Source organism: Halichoerus grypus, chromosome 5 (assembly GCF_964656455.1).
Source record: "Halichoerus grypus chromosome 5, mHalGry1.hap1.1, whole genome shotgun sequence".
Lineage (NCBI taxonomy): Eukaryota > Metazoa > Chordata > Mammalia > Carnivora > Phocidae > Halichoerus > Halichoerus grypus.
This window is the reverse complement of record NC_135716.1, coordinates 170,289,508-170,313,046: the sequence shown is the minus strand read 5'-3', so window position 1 is coordinate 170,313,046 and position 23,539 is coordinate 170,289,508. Positions and strand designations below refer to the sequence as shown.

Sequence of the window (23,539 nt, the reverse complement as noted above, 5' to 3'; positions counted from 1 at the left end):
CCCTGCTTGTGTTCTCACTCTCTCTCTGTCAAGTAAATAAATAAAATCTTTAAAAAGAAAAAAAAAGAAAAATGACTACAAAGATGTTACTACTTGAGGCTTGGAAATTAAGAATTTTCCTCTTGGTTTCGGTAGCTTCCCCTCCCCCCTCGTTTTTAAGTGATAAAACGACAGGGTCTGCCCATACTATGTAAAAATACTCAAACAACACAGAAGTAGTGGCTAGTCCCCACGTGGCCCTAATCCTCTCCTAAGGATAATTAAAATTTTTTTCTTCTTTTGCTTCTCCTTATTTTCTAAGTTATTCACAATGGACAGATATTGCTTTCGCAAAATGCTAGCGAAAACAAAATTTTACAAACAGCCAACAGTGCTCTGAGGTATGGTGAGCCTGGCCGAGCCCTGGAAGAGTCCTGCAGACAGAGCCTGAGGAGTCTCTGCTCTGGGGGAATTGGCTCCTTCTGTCCCTGTGATGTCCCCGTAGCTGGTGAGAGGTCCCGAGTATCGTGTGGTGAACCCAAGAGGCCCGGGTAGGACACTGACTCCTTCCCTCCTCTACGTCCACCAAAATGTCGAGAGATACCACCTGGTGTTGCAGAAAGAGGACCAAGGAACCTGAATCCCAGTTCTACCTCCACCTAGCTGTGCGGCCTTGGGCAAGTGACTTAACTCATCTGAACCTCCAATTCCTTCTCTGACAATCGGGACGCTAACCCCTCCCGCACAGGGCTGGGTGGTCGCGAGGATTAAGGGGCTGACACGCAGAGGTGTTCAGTAAACGGTAGCTGACCACGTCTGGAACCACGGAGCAGATGGGCCTCTGAGAGCAGCATCTTGAGGTCCCTTCCCAATTGCTTCCCTTTGGTGGTCTCGCAGTCCAGCCCTCAGACTTCCATCAGGCCTGGGCATAAATCACCCCCCGTAAAATTCCTCTAGAGAGTGAGATGCTGTGTGCTTTTGGGTGACATTTTTGGGCAGCACTGAAGTTCTCCCCAGCGTCTAGCCTCCTGCTGCGAGACCAGCATTACTGCCCTGGGGAAACCACCCTGACCGCAGCCACTTACATTTTGGCTTCATAGTCCTTCCACGCCTTCTCCAGCTGCTTTTTGGAATCCTGTGGTTTAAAAAGAACAATTTGCCCAAAGGGGAGCTTGGGGTCTGGAATCCACAGTCCACTTTGCTACCTTTAAGGTGACCTTGCACTTTCATGCTCACCTATGCTGCTCAGAGCCATACTCCAACTAACCCCTACACCCCCAGAGCACTTACTGTAAACCTCACCCCCCCCAAGAGACCCAACTGGCCCCGTTCTCAGGGCTGAGACCCTTCACCCACCTAACCTCCTCCCATAGTTGCTAAGAATCAGCTGGGTTTGGTGGGCCTTGGCCTGAGGTGTGGGAAGATTTTTGGGGTCTGCCCTAAGTCCTCTCCCTCAGAAGATGGAGATCGCCATAAGGATGAGGATACGAAGATGAAGGTCAGACTCCTCCCCTAACTTTATCCCACCCCTTCCTCCTGCCTGGTACTAGATCATGCTCTCAACAGGAAGAGTACAGGTAGAGGGACATATGCACAGAGAGGCTGAGAAGTCTACCTAAGGCCACACGGCAAGCCCCAGTGAGACCTGGCTGATCCTTGGCCTAGTTTGCCGAAGCCTCATCAGGCGGGACTGCTCACACCCTTCAGAATTGCCCCAGTCAGCGGCGGGGGGGGGGGGGGGGGGGGGGGGGGGGGGAGGCTGCATGGCTGGTTTGGGTGGTTCCCAGGCTGGTGACCAGCCTCAGGCAAGAGGGAAGCCTCTGGGGGTAGGACAGCTTCTCCCCTGGGCCCTCTGGGGCAGATTTCTCAGGGAGATTATTCTGTCACTTTCTTTGAGTTCTGCTCTGCCTAGAGACCGGAGCTGCCAGGTGCAGTGAGGAGCCAAGCCTGGGAGTTCGGAGCCCCAGATCCCATCCTGGCTCCTCCACCAACCAGCTGTATGAACTGTAAGCAGGTTCCCAAACCCCCTGAGCCTCGGGTTTCCTCCCCTGCAGAACAGGGATGACAGTGCCCACAGATCCCACCTCGTGGGGCTGCTGTAAGTGCAGCCTGAGCTATCTCACATAGGGCCCAGGCAGATAGTAGGTCAGCCATCCTAGGCTGACCCCAGAGCCAGGTCTTCCTATCCTGAGGAAGGGTCCCTAATATGGAGTCAGCACTCCCACTGTGACAGCCTCACCTGACCTCCGGCTTCAGCCCAGCCCTGCCTCCCCTCTGGTCTCCTGCCCACCGCTCTCTCGTTCCCTCCCACCACCTTTGGGCACCCCCACTCCCCAAATGGGAACTCACCTGTCGTCCGTCCCTCAGTTGCCCCTTCAAGAGACTGTCCAGGGGGAATGAGACAATGTTGTTCAGGTTTTGAACCTGGAAAGAGCAGAGACCCCCATACCCCACCCTGGGTGACCATATGTCCAGCCCCAAGGGGCTAGGACACAGCATTGGGAGGCAACGGATGGCACTGGGGGGGAGAGGAGGTGGGGGGGAAGAGAGGTGAGGGTGGAGGGTAGCAGGGGTGGCGGAGTCGGTCTCCCATAAGAGCTGTTACCCCCACCCGGACTAACCGGCCTCATCACCTCCGAGCTCTAGGAACATCCACGGTCAGTCCCATCTCTGGCCCTTTGCCTCGAGCACCCTCACCTGTCCCCTCAGACCCCAACTCTGAAGTGCCCATCTGTCATTTGTATCCGGCTAGCTCCTTGTCTCCCCCTATCATGTGGGGAACCCTTCTGTGGTAGTATGGGGTAAACAAAGGGGTCAGAGCTGATCAGAGTACCCCATCCTTGGGTTGTAGTGATTGGATCAGGCACATGATTCAAGCCAGCCAATCAGGATCCTTCCTGGAACTTTCTGCCAAAGTCATGGGAGAAAGACTTTCTTCTGGCAATATTGTGAATCTGGGTCTGCTGGGCCATCTTGCCCACCGAGCAGACACAGAGAGAAACTATCTACGAGAAAGAGAAGAAGCCTAAAGCCAGTTGCATACCTGGATTTCCCATTACAAGGGCCAATGCATGCCTTGTTTAAAAAATCCTAGTTTGAAAAAAAAAAAATCCTATTTTGAATTGAGTCTCTATCATTTGGCAGCCCCAACTGCCTGTCTGATATTTCAGCTCACCTTTCAAGGTACAGCTTGGGTCTCCCCTACTCTAGGAAGCCTTCCTGACTGCTCCTACCCATGGCCTATGCTGATCTTCCCTTGTCATTTTTTTTTTAAGATTTTATTTATTTATTTGAGAGAGAGAGAGCATGCGCACAAGTGGGGGGAGGGGCAGAGGGACAAGCGACTCCCCCGCTGAGTGTGTAGCCTGACTCGGGGCTCGATCCCAGAACTCCGAGATCACGACCTGAGCCGAAGTCAGACACTCAACAGACTGAGCCACCCAGGCGCCCCATGATGCTCCCTTTTCTGAACTTTGGCAGCACCAGGCCTCTGACCCAACTTGCTGGGTTCTTGAGTTTGTGCCGCACTGCTGGTCATGCTTGGTGTCGTCCCACATCTCAGTTCCTGCCTCCCCCACTAGACTGTGGCTCTCTAAGGCACAGCCTGACTCTTTCCTGTGTCACCAGCCCCCAGTACAATGCCCTGTTCTGCAGGGGAGCAAACCCTAGTTTGACCGTTACAGGGGGAGGAGAGATAAAGACAAAAGCAATCACTAATTCAGTTGAACTCAAACACTAAAGACCTACACAGAGGACAGTGCGAGAGGCCGTGCTATGCAAAGAGATATAATAATGACAGATGCAATAGTAGCAAACACTTCCTGAGTGCTTACTCCGGAGTAGGCACTTAACTTGTGTAAGCCTCATTACAGCTCTGTGAGGTGGGTAACATTATTAGCCCAATTTTAGAGATGGGGCCCAGGCAGATTGAGTGACTTGCCCAGAATCACACACCTAGAGAGCAGCAGAGCAGGGATTCAAGGTCTGAGTCTAAGTCCAAGGTCCGGGTGCTCAACCAGCAAGCAAACTACCTGGCAGAGGTGATGTAGCCAGGGACTGGGCAAGGGAGGGACTGGAGCCATGAAAGCCAGTCCACAAGCCATGGAGCCGGGAGAGAGCTGGGCTTTCCCGAGGGGCTACACCCAGGCTTGTGTTCAGATGCTGGAGATAGACACCCTGGGTTCAAATCCGGTGATATGAGCTCGGGCAAGTTGCTTGACCTCATGCCCTAGTTTCCTAGCCCGTAAAGTGGGGATAATAGTAAAACCAAACCCACAGAGCTGTGCTCCAGGATTCGATGGGTTAACCCACGTGAGGTACCAAGAACTGTGCCCGTTTGTGGGAAGAGCTCTTATCTCAGGAAAAAACCTCAGGCAAGAACCTGAGGACACTGGGCAGGTGCAGGAGCTAAGACGCTTGCTGAGGGGAGGTAGGTTCCAGGCTTTGAGGACACGGCAGATGCAGCTGGGAAAGCAGAGGACCGGGAGGGTTCAGGGGAGGTGGTGGCACGAAGACAGGAACCCCAGAGTCTGCCTCCCTTCTCCCAAACTCTCTCCAGGGAGCCCTCTCTTTGTGGGGCTCTTCCCCTCTGTGAGCCTCCCTCTGCAGCTGGGTACTCACCAATGAAGAGAAAGAGGAGGGCAGAGATGGAGGGACAGCAGGAGAGAGAAGATGTGGGGTGGGGAGTCAGAGAAGAAGAATGCAAATGGGAGGTCAGAACTGGAAAGGGTCTGGCTCGTTGGTCAAGGTCAAGGGAGACTAGAGGTCCAGGGCAACCCCGGACAGTCAGGTTCTTAAGCCCACTTGATTTACCCCGAGCCTAGGCTAAGGGCTGGCTGAGAAAGGAACAGGGCCTCACCAGGTTCTTGAAAAGTGCAGCCACCTCGCGGGTGAACACGGCCAAGTTCAGGAAGCCAGTGGACAGCTCATGACTGTTTTGGGACAAGTGACTGTTGCCTAAGGACTCTATAGCCTCTCGGTACTGCTCCTCATTCTCCACGTGGCCTGTGGAGGTAGGGAAAGGCAGAGTCAGTTCCTCGCTGGGGCTGGGGAAGGGGCTGCTTGGCCAGGCTGGGCATCAAGCAGGCTCACTCACCAAGGCCGGAGCTGTGGATCGCCCGCACAGCCTTCTTTATTCTCTGCAAGATGGCCTGGTCTCCTTCCAGGATCTGGAAGCAAATGCAGACAGAGTTCAGGGATGCTCAGCTGGGAGGGGTGCCTGAATCCATCCATGACTCCACCCTTCAGACACACATATAAAGTTTCTTCCCTGGGGTCCCCTAGCCACCCCCAAACATGAACAGACCACCTTCTTCCACCCAGACCACATAGGACACCATAGATCAGTCATACCATTCCAGGAAGACCTACAGACTTTTCTCCCCAACTCCAATGCAGGCCAAGTAAATGTAGCGATTCCGAGGCATGTGGTGTAGTGGGGAATGCCAGACCTGGGTTTGAAGGCTGACTCTCGTACTACCTAGTGTGTCGATCTAGACAGATCTGTTAACTTCTCTGAGCCTTGGGTCCCTTATTTGCAAAATGGAGATGATACTATGGGCCCCTAGAGGTGAAGAGAGAAGTAGTGATCTGACAAATATATACAAAAGTGCTTAGCAAAAGACCAGAGAGCACGCGGACATCTCTGTATTCTCAAAGACAGATGGAAGAATGCTTGTTCATCAAATCCGGGGCTCAATAAGCCGAAGGGGCCACACTCAACCCCGACTGGAAAGAACTGGGGGGGGGCGGCATCAAGCAACCTTTGTGGATTGCAGAACAGACAGTAGGTGGTGCGGGAGGCCAGGAGATGTGATGGGGAGAAGCAGGCCTCACGGGCCCGGGGGGGCGGGGCTCAGCCGGGGATCAAAATCTCCTCTTTCAGTGGGGTGCAGAAGCTCCAACCTCATGGACCCCTTACGAATGCTTAGTGAAGGTGGAAATTATAGAACATTAGGGCTGAGAAAGGCTGACAGAGCCACCGATGAGGAGACTGAGGCCTAGAGAGGGCAGGGCCTGGCCCAGAGCCGCTGCTTCAGCCACACACCCATCCCCCTGGCACAGCCCCACCTATTTTGTCCGGTGACTAAAAAGGGATCAGAGTTTATCTCCAAAGAGTTACCTTCAACGTGACAGGAGTTAGCAAACACATTCGGAAAGGATACGCACAGGAGGGCACGCACAGGGCAGAGCTCGGGGGCAATGTGGCGTGTTCTCCGAAGCCTTGGGCAGGTGGGAAGCCTCGGGAGGGAGAGGGGTCTGGTTTTGAAGCTCAGCTCCAGCGCCCAGATGATGTGTGACCCCCCCCAGCAAGTTGCTTCCTGATTAGCTACCTATACAATGGGCGGAAATAATGCCTCCCTCTCAGGGCTCTTATGAGGATTATATGTATGAGACGATGCACATAAAGGGCTTAGCTTGGTGCTGAGCCCAGAGTGTGTCCTCAAAGAACAGTACATATGATCATTATCAGCACCTGCTGCTGCTGCTAGAAGGGGCCATCAAATTCTGAGTCCTGTTCCTACAGGGACTAGAAAGCTAACATTCTCCTCCCTGAGTACAAATTTCTTGTTTGGGACGTGTGGTTTGGGGACAGTGGAGGCCCATCCCAGGGCTGAAGAAAAAAAGTCAAGGAATTAGGGAGATGGGGGGGGGGAAAGGAGGCCATATCTAAATCAGCTAAAGAACTCAGACACTCTACCAGAGAAACAAAGACAAAAGGGGAGAACTAGGACATCACTATAGTTCCCAAAGACCCAGACGAGTAAACACGCATTCGCCAAAGCCCATGATCCTCACCTTGAGACTTGAAAGGGAAAGCTAAGACATGATTAATTTAAGGAGTTCTCACGTTACTCCAATAGACAGTGCAGATCACAGATATGAATGAATTCCAAAGAGACCTAGAAAACTCCTAGAAAGGGGGCTCCTGGGTGGCTCAGTGAGTTAAGCCTCTGACTCTTGATTTCGGCTCAGGTCATGCATGATCTTGGGGTCCTGGGATCGAGCCCTGCGTCGGGCTCCATGCTCAGTGGGGAGTCTGCTTCTCTTTCTCCCTCCCCCCCCCCCCACCGTGCACTCTCTCTCAAATAAATAAAAATAAAATCTTTTTAAAAAGAGAAAGCTCCCTAGAAGGCAGATCCATGTGCCTAGCATACAGAAAATACCCAATAATTATTTACCTAAATGAAGGATGTTTTGCAAAGTCCTGGGACACGGACCTGAGAAGTCTATGTCCATGCTCTAGATACTTTTCGGGGAGTCTCCCCACCCCATGACACCTACTCTTGGAAAACTGCCCTCCTTCCCTCTAGAGGTGGGTCCTTTATCACCTTGTTTGTTCTAGCCAGAGTTGACTGGACCAGGACGGACACCTGACCCAGGCTGGCCCAAACAGCTTCACCAACTGAGCCAGCGAGGTGCCCCTCAGAAATATACATTTAAGGTTCCTTCATGTATTTTGTGACTCGATAAATTTGGAATTGGGCTCTGGGAAGCTGGCTAATTGATCTGAAGTACTTAAGCTGGGACATCTTTCCCACCATGCGCAAAGAGAAAAGAACAAAGTAGATGTATAGAAAGAAGCAAATGAGACCCATGCTGCCCCTGAAAAGCAGAAGAAAAAGGCTGCTCTGGTTTCTGGCAAATCTCCAGATCCCAAACCCTGGGAGGCTCCTCCACACTTCCTGTCCTTGGGTCTTCATGAAACATCCCTGAATGCACCCAACAAATTCCCCTTCGTGCTTAAGCTGGTTTGAGAGGATCTCTCTTCCCTGCAGTGTGGCAGAGACCGCTGGTTGGCTCCCAGTGTCCATTCTCTCTTCTTCCTTAGTAATAAGAACCCTGACTTTTCAGATGGCCACTCGGTCACTCACAGTACAGGCTACACTTCCCAGTTTACCTTGCAGCTGAATGTAGTCATATGACTAAGTGCTGACCTATGTCATATAATGGATATTTCATTTGTTAGCTTCCAAAGTATTCTTAAAAGTAAGGGAGAGGGGCACCTGGGTGGCTCAGTCGTTAAGCATCTGCCTTCGGCTCAGGTCATGATCCCAGGGTCCTGGGATCGAGCCCCGCATCGGGCTCCCTGCTCGGCGGGAAGCCTGCTTCTCCCTCTCCCACTCCCCCTGCTTGTGTTCCTGCTGTCACTCTCTCTCTCTCTGTCAAATAAATAAATAAAATCTTAAAAAAAAATAAAAAAGAATATGCCTTAAAAAAAAAAAAAAGTAAGGGAGAGACTACACACCCATTAAAATGGCCAAAATCCAAAACACCGACACCACCAAATGCTGAGGAGGATGTGGAGCAACATGCACTCTCATGCGCTGCTGGTGGGCATGCAAAATGGCACAGCCACTTTGCTAGACAGCTTGGCAGTTTGTTACAAAACTAAACATACTCTTACCATATGATCCAGCAACTGCACTCCCCGGTATTTACCCAAATGAACTGAAAACCTGTTCCCACATGAAAACGTGCACGTGGATGTTTAGAGCAGCTTTATGCATAACAGCTAAAACTTGGAAGACAATGGAATATTATTTAGCACTAAAAAGAAGTGAGCTATCGAGTCACAAAATACATGAAGGAACCTTAAATGTATATTTCTGAGGGGCACCTCGCTGGCTCAGTTGGTGGAACATGTGACTCTTGATCTTGAGGTTGTGAGTTCGAGCCCCATGCTGGGTGTAGAGGTTACTTAAAAATAAAATCTTTCAAAAAATGGGTATTACTGTGTGAAAGAAGCAACCTGAAAAGGTTACATACTGTCTGATTCCAAGTATGTGACATTCTGGAATAGGCTAAAGAATGGACACAATAAAAAGATTAGTGGTAGCCAGCAGAGGGAGGGATAAACAGGTGGAACACGAAGGATTTTTAGAGCCATCAAACTATTCCGTGATTTTTAGAGCCGTCAAACTATTCCGCATGACACTGATAGTGGATACATATGTCACTATGCACTGGTCAAAACTCATAAAATGTACAACGCCAAGATTGAACCCTAACGTAACTGTGGATCTGGGGTGATATGGACGTGTCAGTGTAGGTTCACTGATTCTAACAAATGTACCACTCTGGTGTGGGACAGTGATAATGAGGGAGGTTGTTTGTGGAGTAGGAGGTATGTGGGAACTCTGTACTTTTTTTTTTTTTAAGATTTTATTTACTTGAGAGAGAGAGTGAGAGAGAACGAGCGCACGAGGGAGGGGGAGGGAGAGGGAGAAGCAGACTCCCCGCAGAGCAGGGAGCCCCACATGGGGCTCGAACCCAGGATGCTGGGATCATGACCTGAGCAGAAGGCAGACGCTTAACTGACTGAGCCACCCAGACGCCCCTCTCTGTACTTTCTACTCAATTTTGTTGTGCACCTAACAGTGCTCTAAAATACGTTTTGTTTTTTTTTTAAGATTTTATTTATTTATTTGACAGAGAGAGACACAGCGAGAGAGGCAACACAAGCAGGGGGAGTGGGGGAGGGAGAAGCAGGCTTCCCGCGGAGCAGGGAGCCCGATGCGGGGCTCGATCCCAGGACCCCGGGACCATGACCTGAGCCGAAGGCAGACGCTTAACGACTGAGCCACCCAGGCGCCCCTAAAATATGTTTTTTTAAACAAAGGGGAGGGGCGCCTGGGCAGCCCAGTCTGTTAAGCGACCGACTCTTGATTTCTGCTCAGTTCATGATCTCAGGGTCGTGAGATCGAGTCCCACGTCGGGTTCCATGCTGAGTGTGGCGCCTGCTTGATATTCTATCCCTCTCCCTCCACTCCTCCCTTCAACCCGCACGCTCTCTCTCTCTCCCTCTTTCTCCAAAAAACAAAAAATAAAAAATAAATAAATAAAGGGGGAAAAAGAAAAGGAAGAAAGGAAAGGGTACCCTCTGTCATACCTTTCTCCTGGCTAGAATGCATTTGTGATGTCTAGAGCTCAGGCAGCCATCTTGGACCATGAGGTAGAAGGTACATATTGTGGATGGTGGAGCAACAAAGTAGTAGCCTTGTCCCTGGTGACTGGGGAGCCACCCTATCAGCCCTGGACCACTTATCTGCAGACTTCTTTTATATGGAAGAGAAATAAACGTCTATCTTCTATGAGCCACGTGATGCTGGGTACACTTACTTGTGACTGAAGCTAGTTCTGGCTGGTACAGGCAGACAAGTCACCCAATGACCAACAAACTATCGCTCGATGCCCTTGTCAGACATGTATCAGGAAATGGCTTCCTGGCAAGATACCATTCCTGCCCCTACCAAAGTTCACACAGCTATTCATTCATTCATTCATTCATTCATTCATTCAACTAGTTATCGAGTGCTTGCTATGCATTTGCACTCTGTGTAAAAGCCAGTCTCAGCCCTCCAGGGATATCACTATCTAAGAGGAGAAAGAGCCAAGTCAATAGATCCCTGCAATGTGATTTGGGCTATAATGGAGGGTGGACGAGGCAGCCGCGAGCCCAGGGGAAGCGGAACCGCGTCTGCTTAGGGGGAACAGGGAAAGCTGTAAGCTCTGATGCCTGCCCGTGGGCGTGGGACAGGCAGGAAAGAGACTAAGACTGCACCGTGAGGTGGTGTGCGGAGTGCGTGGTATAAACGGTAGGACTGCCAGAGGAGGGAGGCTTGCTCTGGGAAGAACGGGAAAGGAGAGGAACATGGTCGGTACGTTCCTTCCTTCATTCATTCGTGCATTCATTCATGCATGCATTCATTCGTTCATTCCAACAAGGATCTACTTGTGCCTATTTTAGCCAGGCATGGCCCCTTCCTTCAAGAGGCTCCCAGACATACAAACACGGAAGTGCCCGAAGTGGCACAAGGAGGGGAGAATTCTAATCACGCTTTTCTCAAGAATATATCTGAACATTCACACTGGGGTATAAATGACTGATAGTATCTATCTACCCTCTGTGATATAATGCAGCAAAGACTTAAGCTGAAGAAATATAGTTTTAAGGAGAAAATGCAGATCATAGTCTGGGGATGGGAAGGTATCCAGGGAAAGGCACCGTGGTTTCCAGAACTGTGATGATGCTACCATAGCACGAGGAGTCACAGCTGAGATTCTAGCCCCAGTCTCCCCAAAACTACCTCCCTGGGTGATATTAGCGCAGCAGTTCTCCAAATCTCCTCTTCTTTAAAATACGAGGAAAATAATAGAATGGAGGGGGGGCACCTGGGTAGCTCAGTCGTTAAGCATCTGCCTTCGGCTCAGGTCATGATCCCAGGGTCCTGGGATCGAGCCCCGCATCGGGCTCCCTGCTCGGCGGGAAGTCTGCTTCTCCCTCTCCCACTCCCCCTGCTTGTATTCCCTCTCTCGCTGTCTCTCTCTCTGTCAAAAAATAAATAAAATCTTTAATAATAATAATAATAATAATAGAATGTGGGGAGAAAATCCATTCTCCAGTTACCCTCAGAGTTACTGGTGAAGCTTACGTGAGATCCCAGTCATGGCAGCACGTGCCAAGGCTTGAAGGATTTGGAAAATATGAGTATGAAAATCTTGCTGTGGTTTGCTTTCTGCCTCTATGAGATCAGCCCTCATTCCCCATGCCTGAGACTGGATAGGTGAAAAAAATAGTCTCTGGATTCAGGTGGGTCTATTTAATCCTCAAAGTGGGGTCTCCGAACCAGCAGCATCAGCATCACCTGGGACCTTGTCAGAAATGCAATTCTTCAGCTGAATCAGGAAATCCAGGGGTGGGGCCCAGCAATTTGGTTGAACAAGCTCTCCAGGTGACTCTGATATATGCTAACGTTTGGGGATCACTGGCTAATTCTACCCTTGAGACGCAATAAATCATCACAGCCAAACGTATGGGGCTGGCCCCAAACTACCTGGTTTTGAATCCAGCTCCCTTAGGTACTTGCTGTGTCACTTCTCTGCGCCTCAACGTCCCCATTCCTGAAATGAGGACGGTAATAGTTTCTACTACAAAGGGTTGTTGGGGAGATGAAATGACTTCACCTAGGTAAAGTGCTTAGAACACTATTATTATTTGACAGCTAATAATGTTACCTATTCCAAAACTAAACTGAACTTGGCTAGGAATTTCTCAACCTTCCTGGAGCTAATTAAAGATCCTCTCTCCACCCTGCAAGGATCCAGCTCAGCAAGAGGCGTGAATGACAGGTGCCAAGGGGCCACTGGGCAGACAAGATGGTACATGTGAACACCTGTGCTGCATCAGCCATGGTACTTGTCACCCTTCCAGCCAGCCTCTGAGGCAGGCATCCCCTCTGGCATTTCAGAGATGAAGCTGCTGGGGGAAGGAACGTGTCCAGGGACGGTCAGGTCGTATAATGCCGAAGAGTGGCAGGACTGTAACTAAAACCCAGGTCTGGCCACATCCAGGGCTAATGTTCTTTCCCTACCACCAAGCTGCCCCACAGACGTTCAGGGACATGGCTTCTTTGTTTTTTTTGTTTTGTTTTGTTTTTAAGATTTTATTTATTTGAGAGAGAGAGAGAGAGAGAGTGCACACAAGCAGGGGGTAGAGAGCAGAGGGAGAGGGAGAAGCAAACTCCCCGCTGAGCAGGGAGCCCGATGTGGGGCTCAATCCCAGGACCCTGGGATCATGACCTGAGCCGAAGGCACACGTTTAACCGACTGAGCCACCCAGGCGCCCGACATGGCTTCTTTGATCCGGGGACTGGCTCTGCCTCTGAATCTGAACCCCAACTCAAGCACCTCTACCATATCCCCTCACCATCCCTCAAACAGGGATGGGGCAGGTAGAGACCTGTGCCCAAACAACAGGGTTGACAGCCGTGCCCCAACCACAAATACTCCACAGGCTAGCCTACTGAAGAGAACATAGATTGTACAAGCTGGACCACAGGAGGATTCCTAGGCCTGAGAGGTAGAATTTAGGGAGACAGAAACAAATTTCAGCTCAGAGAAAAAAGTTCCCAAGGAAGAGTAAGCGACCCTTGGAGAGAGCGAGCTCCCCACCACCTGAAGTATTCAAGGGCTTCAGGTAGTAGAGCACGACTCAAGCACTGGAATTGGGATTAGCAGTGATGGCCATTTAGAGTTCTCTCAAAGCTCAGAGTCAATGGCTCCAGGCAGGAGCCTGGGCAGGCATCGGGCAGAGGCAGGGGAGACACAAGACCGTCAGGGATATGCCGAAACTTGGAAAACCAACCGAGTCCTTTGGGCAGCCTTGCCTGGCGGGCCCTAGACAAAGCCTGAATGCCTGCTGGTGGCACTGCCCTTTGTGCCCCTACCTCCCCCGGCGTGCCCCCACCCCACAGTGCTCTGGCTTTGATTTGTGTTTTCTGCAGGCAAAGACTACAGATGGCAGCACTAGGGCCATGCCCAGCTGCCCTGCTTGGAAGGGCCTTCTGCATGCCCCCCTTCTGGGTTAGGATTCATCAATAGGACCCATTCTTCATTCCTGTGATTTCCCAGAGCCAGCTGTGGTAACCATGGCGACTCAGCCAAGGGAGCAGAGCAGCAAAAGCTAAGGCCTTGGGAGCTGCTGATTAAATTTCACCATTAGACATTCACTCCTTTGGACTATTATAATATGGGGCATAGGCACCACTTTTGTGGCATCATTAATCCATCTCAATATTTTTCCCATTGACCCTGGATTTGGTTCATCATTCTGCTAAGACTACTCTGCAGGTAGCCTCTACCAATTAAACTAGAGTGGGCACAGGAAATGAAAAATCATTTTCTATCTTTGCTTTGGACCATGATGTTGTCCCCCAAAGGACTAAATCATGGAATATTAGCGATAATCTAACATTACCTCCTCATCCTACGGACGGCAGAACAAAGGCTCGGATGAGTTTCTTGCCCCAGGTCTCATTGGAAATGCAAACAAACTAAGGAAAGAATACAAACCAACACTTTTACAGGGCTTTACAGTTTGTAAAGCAGCTTCACATCCATCCTGTAAGAATCATAGCACCCCAACAAGGCAGTTGTTGCTTTTCTTCCCATCCGGCTGAAGCATCAGTGAGGCCCAGGGAGGTGAAGGAAGTTGCCTGACCTCACACAGCCACAAAGTAGCAGAGATGCACCTGGGACCCAAACCTTGAGACACTAACCCCCTGTTTGTTTCTAGTCTGTGGACCCCAGACCCTGGACATCCACAGAGTTACTCCCCAGGCCCTATGAAGCCACACTTACAGGAAGCACTAGAGACCAATAAAAAAAAGCCTCACAGGTTAGCATGACCACATTCCAACCTGTATGCAGCTGTTATGATCAATAAGACACAAAAGTCTTTAAAAGCATTCTCGAATTCATGGTGGAGCGCCTGGGTGGCTCAGTTGGTTAAGCATCTGCCTTTGGCTCAGGTCATGATCCCAGGGTCCTGGGATTGAGTCCCACGTCGGACTCCCTGTTCCTCGGAGAGCCTGCTTCTCCCTCTCCCTGCTTGTGCTTTCTCTTTCATTCTCTCTCTCTCAGATAAATAAATAATTTTTTAAAAAAGCATTCTTGAATTCATGGTAACTTTTTGTCCTTTTCCAAATTTCTCAAGCAATACTAAAAGTATGACTTTGTGGGAAGGTCAATGAAACTCTGACATTAAAAAGGGGTCCCCCCGTTGGGGTGCCTGGGTGGCTCAGTCATTAAGCATCTGCCTCTGGCTCAGGTCATGATCCCAGGGTCCCGGGATCGAGCCCCGCATCAGAGTCCCTGCTAGGCGGGAAGCCTGCTTCTCCCTCTCCCACCCCCCCGCTTGTGTTCCCTCTCTCGCTGTGTCTCTCTCTGTCAAATAAATAAATAAAATCTTAAAAAAAAAGGGGGGGGTCCCCGCGTGAGGGGGCAGAATCTTGGCTCCTTTGAGCTTTCATATCCACAAAGAAGATTAAATTATATGTACTACATATTAAATATGAAAATTAAAATACTATATTTTAACGAGTAAGCCAAGTTACACCTAAAACATTTAACAAAATGATATATAAAATGAAAAAACAAAACAAAACAAAACACCAAAACAACAACAAACCAACCCCATACAAAAAACTTCAGGGGCTTCTCATTTCTACATCCAACTACTAATGTACGGGAAATGCAGATGGAGAAATTCATGAAGCCACGCCTGGGGAATGCGGCAGTGAGCACAGACCATGTGAAACTACAGAAAAAACCACTGGTTTCTTTAACAAGGGGATCGCAAAAAACGAAACAAAAAACGATGGAGGAGAAATCATAAGGGGCTCCAAACACACACTGACAAATGGCAATGCATGGACCTTACTTTGCTTTTTAAAACGTTTTTTGGAATTTAAGCAAATTTTTGGCATTTGCTTCAAAATAAGATGAGAGTCGGGGAAGGAGGTGGGGATGTGGTCAGGGCAGGACTGGGTCACATGTAAATGGAGGTTGTTTATCATTTTGTTCCATCTCTGTGACAATTCCGAATTCTCCATAAAGTCAGAAAAAAGGGCTAGTAGATGAAAAAATAAGATTGGGAAAATATTAATAGTTGTTGAAGCTGGGCGAGTCTACTTTTGTGTATGTTTGAAAAGTTCTACAGTAAAGAGTTAATACAAGAAGACAAGGGGTCCTTCCTTCCTTCCTTTTTTTTAAGTAGGCTCAATACCCAGTGTGGAGCCCAATGTGGGGCCCAAACTCGTAACTCTGAGATCAAGACCTGAGCTGAGATCAAGAGTCGGACGCTCAACTGATTGAGCCACCCAGGCGCCCCGACAAGCGATTCTTATATTCAGAAAGGTAGGGAACCACTGCAACTAAGTTACTGAAACTAGCCCTTGACACCTTAGTATGTGGGGCTGATTCTTTTCAATGGATAGCTGTCTGGGTATAGCTTTCAACAAGGGGAATGGGATGGAAGAGTGGGTTTGGAGAAGTTGGCCTGAGGGAGCCAGGGGCCTGGGGCGCAGGGCCAATGGAGGGCAAGGATCAGGTGGAAGGGTCTTTGAGAAGCAGGCAGGAAGGGGTAATGGCTGACCTGCTGGCTAGGGGCAGCTTCCACGCTCCGTGGCCTGATTACAAAAGGGCACATAAGTGGAAAGAGCACAGGATGTGGAGGCAGGTCTATTCCAGACCCAATTTCTCACTCACTCGGAGACCCTGAGCAAGGGTCTCTCAGCCGTAGGCGCTCTACCTGCAAAATGGGAATGACAGTCACCTCTGCTCCAGTCACCCCCCCACTGAGAATCAAATCATATAAAGACCGGGGAAGTTTGTAGCCCATGCAAACTTGAGCTGTCCTGTTCATGTCAGGCTCTAAAGTTTGCTTTTTCTCGTCCACCTGCTCAACCACCAGATCCAGAGAAAGGCAGGGAGCCCCACTGGGCCCTTCCTGGGTGGCCAGCAAGGAAGGGAAAGGGTGGGACTGAGAAGTATTTCCAGCATCCCACCTCCAGGGCAATCCCAGCTCAACTCCACACCCTTAATGGTGTCTGCTCGGGAAGCTCAAATCTGCAAACCTGCCCCTCTCCACCCAGTGGGACAGAGGGAGGAGCTGGGGTAAGGTCTCTAACGAGTCACTGGCACATAGTAACGAGCTCATTCACACATACTGAGCGCCTAGCTGTCCCCAAGGCCCTGCATGGGTGCTGGGGAGAGAGGGATATCAGCTCGGGTCCTGCCCTCAAGGTGCCCGGTGTGGGAGACAGGACATGATCTCGAGCAGCTGAGGAGGCCCTGGGGGAGCCCAGAGCAGGAGAGAAGCCTGTGTGGGGACACAGACAAAGAGTACCCACCCCATGCTGAGATGAAGTGATGCTTCTCCAGGGCCTTGAAAAACAAGGAGACACTGATGGAGCAAAGTGAGACAGGAGAAGACGACTTTAAGAGAGGAGAGGTGCCTGGCCAAGTCCCTGGGTAGGAACGCTTCCCACATTTGGGGACCAGCCAGGAACTTCCCGGAGCAGCACTTACCAGGGCCAAGGGGGATGCGGTGAACAGTGAGGCCTCAGGGCCGAGAAGGGCCCAGAATGACCCACTGGAAGACTAAGCTCACAGTGAGAGCTGAGCAGATGCTTTTATTAAGTCATCTCTATCCCCAACGTGGGGCTCCAACTCACAACCCCAGGATCAAGAGTCGCGTGCTCTACCACATGTGACATACTTTGTCCCATTTCATGTAATCCTGTCAATAACCCCAGGAGGTTTTACAGATGAGAAAACTGAGGCCCAGGGAAGTTTTGGTATTTGCCCAGGTCGTACAACTAGTAAGTGGTGGAACTTAGACTTACACCCCGGGTGTCGGGCTCCGGAGTCCATACTTTTAACCAAACTCCTAGGTTTTACCCCACAGGTGAAGGGGAGCACCCGCAGGGCTCTGGACAAGACAAGAGTGATGTGGTAAATTCTTATGGTAGAAAGATCAGCTCTAGGGCTTGGCTGCAGACCCGTGTCCAAGTGGGAGAAAGGGGTGCAGACTCATTCTCCAGGCACGACAGGGTGATGGGGAACACAGCCCAGCCCAACCCAAAGCTGATCACACACAACAGGAAGGACTTGGATTCCAAGGTCCCAGAGTGAGTCTACTTACTAACATGAATCCAACCACCCCCCCCTTCTCACTGAGTGATCACGTTGGGGCAGACAGTTTATGTTTACCTCATTTGTTCCTCCCAACGGCCCTGAGAGGTAGTTATTATCCTTCCCATTTTACAGATGAGGAAACCAAGGCTGGGGTAGATTAGGCACCTGGCTCAAGGTCACGTAGGCAGCTCCAGGAAGTGTAGAGTCCTTAATTTCCAGAGCCTTCTCTCACTATCATGCTACAGCAAACCATGAGGTAAATCCCACCCGGCTGAGCCTGTTATCTCTGTGAGCACTTCTGTGAAGATTAAATTAGGCCATATTTTTTCTTTTTTTTTTTTTTAAGATTTTATTTATTTATTTATTTATTTGGCAGAGAGAGAGAGAGAGAGAGAGAGCACAAGCAGGGGGAGCTGCAGAGAGAGAGGGAGAAGCACACTCCTCGCTGAGCAAGGAGCCCGATGTGGGGCTTGACCCCAGGGCCCTGGGATCATGACCTGAGCTGAAGGCAGACACTTAACCGACTGAGCCACCCAGGCGCCCCTAGGCCATATGTTTTTCTAACAGTGGATGTCAGGCATCTTGAGAGGTAATGCAGAAACATTTTGAGGGAAGGGAAAGGGACTGAATTTAGGCCTGCCTCTGCCACTAGCCCCTCTGTGTGCCTCTGAGCACGTTCCTTCTTCTTGTGCCTCAGTTTCCCCATCTGTACACCTTAGAGTTGATGGACATGAGTGCTAAATCCCTTTCCAGGTCAATGTTCTGGGACTTGGAGTCCTGTTCATCGTATCCTGCAAGGCTGCTCCGACCTCAGGCGCCAGCGAGAGCACGTCTCCAAATGGTTTTCATCTGGACGGGCAAGGCCCCCGCCCCCCAGGACCCGAGAGTCCGGGCTGGGGCAGTCAGAAGGAGATGCCAGAGAGCAGGGCAGGGCTCTTTGCAGCTCCCCTCTGCATCCCCCATGTGGAGGGGTCCTAGCCTTGCCTGCCCGCGGCCCCTGCACTAGCTAAACTGCAGAGCCTGGGAGCCAGGACCCGGGCCCAGCTCTACCCCTGCCCCTGCTGTGACCTTGTTCAGTCTCCTTCCCTCCCAGATTGACTCCTCGGCTCCCATCTGGAGTCTGGAACGAAGGGGTTGGGCGGGATGTGGAAGGCTCCTGCCAGCTCGGACATTTATTATTTCAGGGTCCCTCAGCCTCTCGCTGTTTTCCTTCCTGCGCTGCTGGAGCCCGTGACTGGCTGTGGGCCCCCTCAGTTGGGCCCCTGCAGATGTCTCCCCAGCCAGGGAAGCTGCTCAGCCTCACCAGCTGCCCCTTGCAGGGTGGTGGGAAGTGGGGAGGAAGAGGGGTTGCAGGAAGGGAGCCGCACCCTCAACGTAAGCTGAGTCCTCTGCAAACCCCAAGTTTCCTGGCTGGGATTTTTCTCAGGAGACTGCTAGGCAGCGATGAGCTAAGAGAGCAAGAACTCTGCCGGACCGATCGCCTTAGATTCCCGTCTGACTCCTGGCCCCAAGCCCTGAATTCCACCCAACTCTGCAGACAGCCTGGCCTGCCCTCCCTGGATAGAGGAGCCAAAGGTCCTCTGCCTCCCATTCTCTAGTTCCTTTATTGGCCTGGATGAATCCCCTCCCTGCGCCCAACTGGATACCAATCACTGATCCCATAAACCCCAGTCCTACCCAGCTCTGCAATTTCCTCAACATGCCAGGCTCTTGCCAGCCGCCAAGCCTTTGCTCATGCTGTTCCCGCTGCCTGGACAGTCCCTCCCCCATCCCACCTTGTAGACACTTAGTCTTCCCAGACTCTGCTTAGGTCACCACCTCCCTACCTCAAGAGAACTGGCCCCCCCAGAACCCATCCCTCCTGCCTTTATGCTTCCCTGTGCCCACGTCAGCCTTTTATCGGGGCATTTGTGGCCCTTTTGTACCACACGTCTGACCTCCCTCTGGGGCTGAAGACCCAAAGGGCAGGGATTGGCTCATTTGCCTTTGCATCCACAACACCCAGCGCAGGGCCCAGGACTTGAGTAGCCACAAACATCTGTGGAATGAATAACTGAGTGAATGAATGGATGAATATTAGCAAGGCCCTATGCAAACACAGAAAAAGCAGCAAGGGCTCAGGACTCCAGCTTTCACATCACACTGTTTTGAGGTCCAAATTCTCTTCCCGGTAGTCTTAGCTGGGTGACCTGGAGCAAGTGACTTAGCTTCTCAGAGTCTCTATTTCTCCATCTGTCAAATGGGATAATAACAGCATCTATCTCACAGGACTGAATGCAGTCAGGCATTTCAGCCCGTAGCCCAGTGCCCTGCGTATAGGGAGGGGGGCAGGCTAGCTCTCCTGCCCAGCAAACATCTCTGCATTCCCAGGCCCTGAGATCCACACCCCCAGGCTGCCAGGGGAATCACCTGGAACACTTCAAAAAGTAAGGATGCAGGGCGCCTGGATGGCCCAGTCGTTAAGCATCTGCCTTCGGCTCAGGTCATGATCCCAGGGTCCTGGGCTCGAGCCTTACGTTGGGCTCCCTGCTTGGCGGGAAGCCTGCTTCTCCCTCTCCTACTCCCCCTGCTTGTGTTCCCTCTCTCGCTGTATCTCTGTGTCTCAAATAAACAAATAAAAAAATCTTAAAAAAAAAAAAGTAAGGATGCCAACACTTCAGACCTGTTAAATCAGAGTCAGGCGTGACCCACGGAATGAGAGGTCAAGCACTCCCAAGGGCTTTGAACTGCCAAGTTCAAATCCTGGCTTTGCCACTTACTGCTAGTAGAGCTGCCAGACACAGCAAATATAAACAGAGGACGTGCAGCTATATTTGAATTTCAGATCATCAATGAATCATTTTTTAGGATAAATACGTCCCAGATACTGCACGGGCATCCTGCATGTTATCTGACGACCCTGTTTACTAAGCTGTGCCTTCACTTCCTTGTGGGGATCACAGGGGTGAGATTCGGGAAACGCTTACAGCACTGCCTGCTGGGTTTGCTGTTCCTATTTTTATTGCTTTTAAAGCAACCCAGATGACACGGAAGAACCTTGCAAACATGACGCTAACTGAAAGAAGCCAGACCCAAAAGGCCACATATCGGAGGATTCCACTGACATGAAATATTCAGAATAGGCCAATCCAGAGGGACAGAGAGCGGCCAGGGGCTGGGGGAGGGGACAGTGGGGAGTGACTCCTAAGGAGCACGGCATTTCTTTTTGGGGTGAGGAGATGTTCTGGAGTAAGAGGTGGTGTCTGTACAGTACCGTGAATAAAGACCACGGACCTGCATGCTTTAAAATGGTTAAAATGGTGAATTTTATCTCACTTTTAAGAAATCTACCTAAAAGCAACCCTGGGGACTGTAACGTGTAGTCAGGACTGAGACTCATGGAGGCTCTCAATAAACGTTTGATGAAGAAATGAACAGGTGAGAGGCAGCAAAGAGCAGAGCTGAGGGAAGAACCTGCCTTGTCCAGAACGGGGCTCAGCTCTTCACTCTTGGACACCCGCAGGGGACACAAGAGTCCTCTTTTGGCTCTGGTGCCAGGATGGCCCAGACAATTTTAGCGCTCACTTGGAGTGGCTTCATCCCTGTTGCAATGACCTCGTTTTCCCTGTGTGGCTCCTGATCTCTTTAGCTAGCCCACGTGCAGGTGTAATTGTGTTTTTAGTAAAAGGAACTTTTATTTATTTATTTATTAAAGAATTTTTTATTTATTCGAGACAGAGATACAGAGAGAGAGAGAGAGCATGAGCAGGGGGAGAGGCAGAGGAAGAGGGAGAAGCAGACTCCCTGCTGAGCAGGGAGCCCAACCTGGGGCTCGATCCCAGGACTCTGGGGTCATGATCTGAGCCAAAGGCAGACGCTTAACCACCTGAGCCACCCAGGCGCCCCTAAAAGGGACTTTTAAAAAGTTAAGCGTCTGTTACGTGCCAGGGATATACTAGATGCTTTATATGTAATCCCCTTGAACGACCCCACAAGATAGTTATCATTGTCCATGATTTACAGATGGGGAGACTGAGACTCAGAAAGGTGAAGTCATTTGCCTGAGGTTACACAGCCAATGGGAATTCAAACCCAGGTTTGTCTGACGTCAGTCCCTGGACTCTCTCCATAGGCCTCAGCCACATTTCTGTATGCTGTGGGTTGTCCACCAGCTTTCCATGGGCATAAGTCCTTCTCCTTTCCAGACTGGGGCCTTGTCTTGTCATCTCCATGCCCTCAGAACCTACCTTTCTGCCTTTGCACACAGCCGTGTTCGGTAAGTTCAGCAACCTTACGTGGGCATGCCATAGCTTACCACAATCGTTTTCACCCTGACTGCTCAGCAGTCGCCTGGGGAACTTCTGAACTGCTCAGCTGCCCAGGCCTCACCCCTGGGAGATTCTCATAAAGTGGGTCTGGGTGGAGCCTATGGCATCTGAAGTTCTTAAAAGCTCAGTCAAGGTCAAAAGCCAGCTGAGTTGGAGAGCATTTAGCAGCTGTTCCCAGGTCAGCCTCCCGTACCCTCCACAGTGAGGCCCACTCACTGACCCCAGTGAGGCCGTCACAATGTTCCCAGGACAGAGGGCGCCCAGGGCTCTGCCCCAGAGCCTGGGGAACTCACTGTTCCTCCATGGGCCTCACTGCCTCATGTGCTCTGGGCCCAGGCACTAGTCCCATTGAAAGAATCTTCTAGCAGGGCGCCTAGGTGGCTCAGTTGGTTGAGCCTCTGGCTCTTGGTTTCGGCTCAGGTCATGATCTCAGGGTCATGAGATCAAGCCTTGCGTTGGGCTCCATGCTCAGTGGGGAGTCTGCTTAAGGTTCTCTCTCTCCCTTTCCCTCTGTCCCTCCCCCTGCTCGCTCACTCTCTCTCTAACAAATAAATAAAAATCTTAAAAAAAAAAAAAAGGGATCTTCTAGCAACAACATCTGTCTGAGGACTAGACTACCAAACTGCCTTTGGGAAAAGCATTTTCCTTCTGCCATGCCCTGAAGTTCCAGTTTCCGTCCTCAAACCTGCTCGCTTCACGTCAGTGGCCCAAAACAGCTGAATGTCAGGCAAGGAAGTGAACACTGAAGACTGAAATTTAGAGAGGGGAGAAGACTCTACAAGGCTGGGCCTGGGGCGGACGCTCCGGGAAGACCCTCTGCCCTTGTACAGAGGCAGGTACGGGAAGAGGTTGGGTTCAGCCGGGGCTGCGTTCTCAGGCCATCCTGGAAAACCCTCTTGGCACAGGTCCCCAGCCATCATCCCCCGTCTCTGCTCCCCATCCCAGGAGAACTCATCAGCCCGCTGCTCAAATCAGTCCAGGCCAGTGTAGAGGGGAAGCCAGCACTGGCCCTGCTCATAACCTGTTCTTCAACCACCTCCATTATGTCTGCCATTTTCCTATTTTGCCTCTGGACAGCTAGGCAGCGTCTGACTGAGCCGAGCATGGCTCCCTCCTCGAAACATTCCTCTCCTGGCTTCCGGGGCACTGTACCCTCTTGAGTTCCCTCCTTCCCCACTGGCAGCTCCTTCTCAGCCTCCTTCATTAGCTACTCTTCCCCTCCTAATCTCTCAGCCCTGGAGCTCCCCAGAGCTTGGACCTGGGGCTCTCTTCATTCCTCTCCCTGGGTGATCTCCTCCATTCCCTCAGCCTTCAACACCAACCAATGCAATGTAAGCACATGTGGTCCATGGGCCGCCTGCATGAGCATCTCCTGGGGTGCTGGTTAAAATGCAGATTCCCAGACACCCCCATGGTTGCTGGCAAACCGGCCAAGGACATGTGCCACTCTTTGCCAGTCTGGTGTCTGAATCTCCTTTCTCCATCTGCGAAATTACTTGCGGTGCAAGTCTTGGCAGAGCTTGCCTCCCGCAAAAGCTGAGTCTAAATTCTTGCTGTTCCAGACTCCCTTGCAGCTCCAGGTGTGTGAGTGAGGCTCGGCCGAGCAGGCACTCACTGCAGACTCTGAGTCAGGAGCAGAGAGTGGAGGATCCGCTCTCATGCTGGTGGCGACAGCAATGAAGGAGCCCAGTCTCCAAGGACAGTGGCAGTAACAAGCTGTGGCATTTAGCGCATGGCAGCACTGTCCTCGCCAAACTGGCTCAGTGGAGTGA

The 23,539-nt window shown here is 51.0% G+C and overlaps 1 protein-coding gene across 1 annotated transcript in view; it reads right to left on the bottom strand.

Annotated features, from left to right (window-relative positions):
• Window positions 1-23,539, bottom strand: part of ASAP3 (ArfGAP with SH3 domain, ankyrin repeat and PH domain 3) — a 48,648-nt gene that overhangs the window by 17,878 nt on the left and 7,231 nt on the right. Inside the window, 4 exon segments of the mRNA XM_036089042.2 lie at window positions 1,065-1,114; window positions 2,329-2,403; window positions 4,838-4,983; window positions 5,075-5,147. Coding sequence (XP_035944935.2) covers window positions 1,065-1,114; window positions 2,329-2,403; window positions 4,838-4,983; window positions 5,075-5,147 — 344 coding nt within the window.